We start from the raw sequence: 8116 nt of genomic DNA, 5'->3' as shown, positions 1-8116 counted from the left end.
AAATTCTAAAGGAGTTGAGCTTTATACGCTGCACTAAAGAACCTGCGTTATATCGAAGACAAGAGAAGAATGATTTGCTAGTTGTTGTGGTTTATGTAGATGATCTCCTCGTCTGGTAGCAGTTTGAAGTTGATTCACGAGTTCAAACAGAGAATGTCTTCTAAGTTTGATATGAGTGATCTTGGAAGATTGACGTATTATCTCGGTATCGAAGTCTTACAAGAAAACACAGGAATTACTTTGAAACAAGAAAGATACGCAGCAAGGATTCTTGAAGAGTGTGGTATGAGTGATTGTAATGCAGTACAGATTCCAATGGATTCAGGAATAAAACTCTCTAAGGCTGTGGACGAACAGTCCATTGGTGAGAGCGAGTATAGAAGATGCATTGGCTGTCTCAGATATCTGATTCACACCAGACCAGATCTTTCATTTGCAGTTGGAATTCTTAGCCGTTATATGCATGATCCCAAGAAGAGTCATGGTGTGGCATTAAAGCATGTTCTGAGATATTTGCAGGGAACTACAAGATTTGGTCTCACATTTAAAAGAGGAAGTAGCTCTGGTTTGATTAGGTATTGCAACAGTAGCCACAATGTGGATGAGGACGACGGAAGGAGCACCAGTGGCCACATTTTGTATCTCAATGACTGTCCGATCACCTGGTGCTCACAGAAGCAGGAAACGGTGGCTCTGTCTTTTTGTGAGGCTGAGTTTATGGCTGCAACTGAGGCAGCTAAGCAGGCCATCTGGTTGAAGGATTTGCTTTCTGAAGTTATAGGAGTTGAGCCTGAGAGGGTAACTGTTCGGATATATAACAGGTCTGCTATAGCACTCACCAAAAATCCATTTTTCCATGGACGGAGTAAGCACATTCACAGGAAATATCATTTTATTCGTGAGTGTGTTGAGAATGAGCAGGTGGAGGTTGAGCATGTCCCTGGTGTTGAACAGAAGGCTGATATATTGACTAAACCACTTGCAAGGATCAAATTCAAGGAGATGAGAGACTATATTGGTGTACAAGATTTGTCAAAGAAGGACTTCAAGCTTATGGGGGTGAATGATGAGGATAAGCTTGAATTAGCTTGAGCTTGAAGACATCCTAATCTCACCAAGATATGGTTCCCAAAGAGATTAGGATTAGGACAAATTAGGAGTTATCTAATTGTTATTTTAATTAAAGAAAATATTATGAATCTCTCTATATATAAGGAGTTGTTGAGTTGTAACAACACTTGTGAGATTAGAGAGATTAAGGAGGCTTTAGTTTTGAGAAGTTTCTAAAGCAATAATACGAGAGTTATTCGTTAAAGTCTTGAGTTTGATTCAATAATTTTTTCTTAGACGAAACCCAAAGTTGTAAACTAAACTGGGAGAAGAGGGTCCAAATTATTAATGGAATCGCTTGGGGGCTTTTATATCTTCACCAAGATTCGCGGTATCTGATTGTCCACAGAGACTTAAAACCGAGTAACGTGTTACTTGATAAAGATATGGTTCCAAAGATATCGGATTTCAGGATAGGCAAAATCATTGATAAGAATAAGACAAAAGCTAGCACCACAAAGATCATCGGAAGTTAGTAAGCAACCGAACTATCAACATCATCGTTAGTTCGTTACCTTTGGAAATTAATAAATCAACTTTACAAAAACTCACAATTGTGTTTCATGTTTCTGGCTTGACACAGCGGTTACATGTCTCCGGAATACGCCAAGAACGGAACTTATTCAACAAAGTCAGATGTCTTCAGTTTCGGAGTCTTGGTTCTTGAGATTATATGTGGAAAAAAGAACAGAGACTTTTATATAAACTCAGAGAACGAAGAGAGCCTTGATTTTCATGATCTCTTCTTAATATCGGTTATGATTAGCTAGCGAGCGTGTGGATCTTTTTGATATGGCTTTTGTTCTTGGACTGTTTGTTAGTCTACAAGTGTCTCTGTGTGTGAAACATGAACTGTAATTTATCTCTAGCTTAGGGAGTAGGATCTAGATTCTGTCTCATTATGATTTTACTGAAAATAAAACCTGATCAAAGATTTCATTCTTCGTCTTGCTCGATTTGTACGTAATTTTCGGTGTTTGTTCTCGATTTTTACTATAATTCTTGATTTTCATGATCTCCTTTATAATATCCGGTTATGATTAGCTAGCGAGCGTGTGATATCTTTCTCATCTTTTTGATATGGACTTTTAATTTGTTATTGAACTGTTCGTCTACAACTACAAGTGTGTGTGTCATTTAAATGACTCAAGTGTTGCCAGGGAGTCCGTTGCCTGTTTCAGGGTTGCTCTCAACCACCACCGGCGTGTCTGATCGTGTGACCCTTCCCTCAACCGCAACCGTTTATGATTGTGTGTTGACTTTTAGTATAAAACTATGTGATTCCAGTCTCTGATCGTGTGTGTTTATTAGCGACTCTTCCTAAGTTCATTTGCTAATCAAACATAATCCCGGTTTAGTAATTAATCAAACTTAATCTGCTTCTCTATTTTATTAATATGTGATGAATGTTTACTCTATAATATTAAACAATACTTACGAGACTGTTTACAAAAAAAAAAAAGTGCCCATGTGCAATAGGCAAATCACATTGATCATCTTATTGAGAAGTAGAACGAAGACGGATATTCGTCGTCAGTTGGGAAACTTCAGCACAAGTAATTAAATAAAAAATCTAACAAATCAACCAAAATATGTTCAAAACTTACTCAAATCTCTCAAAAACCAAAAAAAGAAAAGAAAATAGAAATAACTTTTTCCATTGTTATCTTCCATTTTTAATAAAATCTGCAAATATTTTATTTCTCAATCTAGTACCCATTTGGTGCACTTTTTTTTTGTTGATTTCATGAACATTTAGATGATGAACACGGTCTCTGTTGTGAGGGAGATCAGGAAATAAAACCTGATGAAAGATTTTGGTTTTGCTCTATACATAATTTTTGTGGGTTTGTTCTCGATTTCTACTAGAAATCTTGATTTTCATGACCTCTTTCTAATATCCGGTTATGATTAGCTAGCGAGCGTGTGATATCTTTTTCATCTTTTTAATATGAACTTTTAATTTGTTCTTGAGCTGTTCGTCTACAACTACAAGTGTGTGTCATCTAAATGACATAATAAACTCTTCTTTAAAAAATTTGAAAATTACACTTAATATTATAGTTATTTGAAAGCTAAATATTTTGAAATGAACTTATTCTTTTAATTACATAATCGATTTTTTAAAATGTTGATTTATTTTCTAAAAGCTCATAATATTTAATTATTTTATTACACTTAATAATTTTTAGAATAAATTAAAATTATGTAACTTATATTCAAATTTTCAGTAAAATATTTAATATATCGAAATATATATTTATTTTTCAAAACATTTTATTGATTGAAAAAATAAAAAATTATTAGTGAATTATATATATATATATATATATATTTATAACTATTATTATCTGAAATTTTACTTAACATAAATCCAAAAAAATAATTCTAATTATTTTATTTATATATAAATTTTTTTGAAAGTAAATGACTAAATAATATCAGATACTTTAATTATTACTTAAGGGGATATTATATTTATTTTATCTGAATTTTAATTTTTTGTTATTGATTAATATTATATATATTAAATTAATTCATCATTTTCTTAAAAACATTTAGCAAAATTTAGAATATCTACTTTACACAGTATTTTTAGAAATAGTTTGGTCAAATGAATTAATTTAGTTATATTTTATTTATTTTAAATATTTTAAATAAAATTTTAATTAAGAATAAAATAGTCATTTTGTGCCATATATAAGATACAATTCAAAAATTTTAAAAATTTAGTATAGATTTCAAATTTACTACTAAAATTAAAGTATGTATTCAAAATTTTACGGTCAAAGTAAAAGAAACCTAGTCCCTTCTATGGACGCCAAAGTAGTAGAGCAGCCACGGCAGAAGGATGGGATGGAGAAGAAGAGGAAGAATCTTATTCCTCCGTCGTCGTTGTCATCACTTCCAAATGAAATCCTTTTGAGCTGTTTAGCTCGCATCTCGAGATATCACTACCGCTCCTTCTCTTTAGTCTCCAAGACCCTCCGCTCTCTCATATCTTCCCCAGAGCTCTATCAGTCTCGCTCCTGGATTGGAAACACAGAGCCTTACCTCTACTTATGCCAACGCTTACCCCCTTATGATCGCTGGTTCCTTGTTGATCAAACCATAGTTACCAACGGCCGTATTAAGGATGATGGGTTGAGCTTATCACCCATAGCACCTTCTCCCTCTGCTCCATCCAAGCCGTCCGCTGTAGCCGTAGGTTTCGAAATCTACCAAATGGGCGGAACCATTAACGACGACAAGCGGCCATCCTCGGCCGTTCATGTGTTTGATTGTCGGACTCACACGTGGCGGGATGCTCCTAACATGTTGGTGGCAAGGAAACGCGCCAAGTCTGCTTTTATAGACGGCAAGATTTTTGTTATTGGAGGAACAAAGGACTCAAAATCCTCCTCCATGAACTTGGCTGAGGTTTACGATTTAAACTCTCAGACTTGGAAGCCACTGCTTAGCCCTTGTGATGACGCTAAAGTTCAGCTTCGTAGAGGACAACTTTACGTTAATAGTAAGCTTAAAACGTGTGAATATGATTCAAAACAAGGAAGATGGAAGGATTCTCCAAAGGCGAGTTTGAGCAAAGGACCTTGGTGCATTATAGAAAATGTAAACTTTAGTGTTTTTGGGAGTGGGTTAATGTGGTATGACTCAGAGCGTAGTGACTGGTTCGTGGTTAAGGTTTTGGAAAAAAATTTCTATTTAGTGTGGTATTTACTGTCCTAGATTAGCTAACTATTGTGGGAAACTCGTAATTCTACGGGAGCTTCTCATTCCAGTGCAGCCATGGCAGGGGCAAATACCTTTCTGCCAAAAAGACAAGAAGAGTATTTGGTGTGAGGTAATTAGGTTGGAGAAGCGCCTCGGCTTTTCTGGATTAGAGATTTGGGGGATACTTGAACAGTCGAATGATGTGCTTACACTCCACATATCATATAAGTTCTTGAGCTGTATCACCCTTTGATTAATTTGTAACAAAGGCAATCACTGAGAAGGCAATCATGGATGGATGGTGAGTATCTCGATTTAGTCTCTATAAAGTTCCTGTAGTTTTTCTTTCTGCATATTAAATATATGTAGTCTATGAATGGCTAAATTCAGTTCCATGGAACCTCTCACACACTCTTATGCTCTGTTTCTATACTCTGTTTTAACAGAAGCATGGAGTTACTCTCTCTATCTCTCTTGTTCTTTGATAAAAACAAAAAACGTTTTGGAAAGAGAGAAGAGAGAGTTGTCTACTTTTCTTACAACACCATACAAGCACCAAAATGCTTCACAACAATGTTGATAATTCTGTCCGTGCATGCTCCACAGAAAAGAATACAATAAATACAAATTCTTTTTTTGGTTGTTTAAAACTTTAAATGTTACATATTTGTCAACAAATGGAAAATATTTCACAAAAGTTTGCAAAAACAGAGACATAAATAAGCCCACGTTACAACATAAGAAACAGAGAAAACAAAGTTTGTGAATGAGTGAAGCCCATGAGATTCGATCTACGAACAGAACACCACCTATTCAGCATTCCTCCTAACTTTGAATCAAGAGAGAAATATGCTGCAAGAAAATAAAAAACAAAGGGAGCTTAGTGTTATGACTTAATAGAGTTAGCATATTTGTTATTTTTTACATACCTAATTAATACCTTACAGAAAACACTAAAGTTTAGTGTTTTTAAGAGTAAGTTAATGTTGTATGACTCAGAGCGTAGAAACTGGTTTATGGTTAAGAAGTGTAGTATTTACCGTCATTGGTTAACTAACTAATAGATTGGGGCGGCTTCCACAATTCTCCTTTCTTTTCGGATTTTTTTGTCTCGTCAAAATATTTTTATGTCAGCGGATACAAAAGTGGAAAGTTAAACCCTAACCTTAAATCCCCAAGCTCAATAGTCCGGTTCTAGTTCGTGGCGTGGTGAACATCTCAGACCATCTTTATCAATTTGAATCTTACAATAAAACCCATATCTTTCTTGTCATCTCACCACATCGTTTTACCTTTTAAAAGCTCCCAAAGTCTCTACCACATAATGCTTGAAATAACAAATAGATGTCGTTTTTAAGAAATAAATTTATCGTCTAGAAAATATATATCTCAGCGAAGCAATTAAGCAATGGGCAGTCTTTATATTATCACTCCAATGTCTAAGCCCAAGTCAAGTCCTCATTAGTATGATATTGTCCGTTTTGGGCTGAAATGGCAAAGCCCGCACGGATTTATTATTGGACTCCTTCCCAAAAAGACAAACCAACAATATTACCTCTCAAACCAAGAACCACAAACCTTAGGCCTCCGTTTCAGCGAAATCTTGTCACCATTGATTCAGTGTTTCCTTATTTACAAGGTATCCTTCTTATTGTGTCACATTGAGGGGCTTCTCCCACACGGATCACTAAGCCTATATCTGCCTATTAGGTCCACTTATTTCAACCTAGGCTCTGATACCAATTGTTGGGCTTTCTAAACCCAAGTCAAGTCTCCATTGGTATGATATTGTCCGTTTTTGACAGAGATAGCAAAGCCCGCACGGATTTGTTATTGGGCTTCTTCCCAAAAGGCTTCACACTAAGTAGGTTTGGACTTAACTTATATATTAGAAACTTATTTTCTAATCTTCTGATGTGGGACGTTGGTTTGTACCCAACAATATCCAAGTCTCTAAATAAAGCTAATCAAACCTCTCGACTTTTGGGGATGATTCAGTTTAAACACAGTAGAAATTAAATTGTACTAAGTCTATATAGATATAGAAACCATATGTCTCTATGAGACAGTATTTTTTTTTTCAAACCTACCTGGATGGTGAACATAAAAGTCTTCCGGATGGATCAATTGATAGAACTTGTCAGTCCACGGTTCAACTCATTAATAATTATTATATGCTACAAGAAAATAAAAATGAAAGGTTCTCAAGCTTAAAAAAAAGGAAGAAGAAGCTAATAAATATCTTCAAATAAGTAATAATCGACGTAATCTCTTCAATAATCCACCAATTTCTCATCTCCTTTCTCTTGAGAAATCGTCACATCTTCCACCCAATATTATTGACGAGATAACCAATTTTCTTACATTTGACATGTATATCCTATTATATTAATTGAGAAGTACAAGTATGAAACTAACCTTAAAATGTGTAAAAAATTACATTCAATTGTCATTAGAAAAAAATAATTAAACTTAATTAGCTAATTTAAATAAATATAATTAATTAAAAATAAAAAACACTTACAGATCAAATATTTAAAAATCTAAAAAATCTAAAAAAAATCTATAAAAAAATATTTTATCTCTCTCATAAATTATGGACGAAATTACTAATTTTTTTTAAATACATAAACCAATCCGAATTTTAAAAACTAAGATTTTATATCCAAGTATACAATACAATTATTTTTAATAATTAAATTTGAAGATTTTGTTAAGTTTTCAAATTATGATTCTCCTATCATCTTTATTTTATTTTATTTATAAATTGTTTAGAATTTTCATATAATACTTATAATTTGAAATGCATATTTTTTTTCCATATGTTGTGATTTGAATTTTTTTAAACGAAGATATATTACTCATTGTATGAAAATGTGTGTTTTAATTTCCACATTGGCAGGTTGGTAAAACTAAATTTATATAAATGATAAATTAATAATTTTTATTTGCTCACAATTATAATATTAAAATTATTATTTTATATTTCGCAAAATAATGATGCAAATACAACAAACAAACAATATAAAACTGTAATAATACGTCAAAAATAAATTACTATAATATTCTAAAATAATTATAATTCAAATAGACTAATAGATTTACATAAAAATTTAAAATAAATATTATCTCAAACAAAATAACTTTAAAAAAAAAACAACAATTTTTATTATTATATTATAATTTTTTTAAAAAATGTTGATCCGTACTTTAAGTACGGGATATATCCTAGTGTTTGTGTATGAAAAAAACTACTATTCTTAAATGTCACATTTCTTTTAGCTAGAAGGTT

General features: G+C 33.0%; 1 protein-coding gene across 1 annotated transcript; it reads left to right on the top strand.

Annotated features, from left to right (window-relative positions):
* Positions 3925-5129, top strand: LOC104789250 (F-box/kelch-repeat protein At4g39560-like). Its single transcript, XM_010514980.1, has 3 exons — positions 3925-4722; positions 4820-4954; positions 5094-5129. The coding sequence occupies exons 1-3, from the start codon at positions 3925-3927 to the stop codon at positions 5127-5129; spliced, it is 969 nt and encodes a 322-aa protein (XP_010513282.1).

This window comes from Camelina sativa, chromosome 5, assembly GCF_000633955.1.
Source record: "Camelina sativa cultivar DH55 chromosome 5, Cs, whole genome shotgun sequence".
In the NCBI taxonomy this organism is placed as follows: Eukaryota; Viridiplantae; Streptophyta; class Magnoliopsida; order Brassicales; family Brassicaceae; genus Camelina; species Camelina sativa.
Note: the sequence above shows the minus strand (reverse complement) of the source record. Positions and strands in the feature narration are given on the sequence as shown.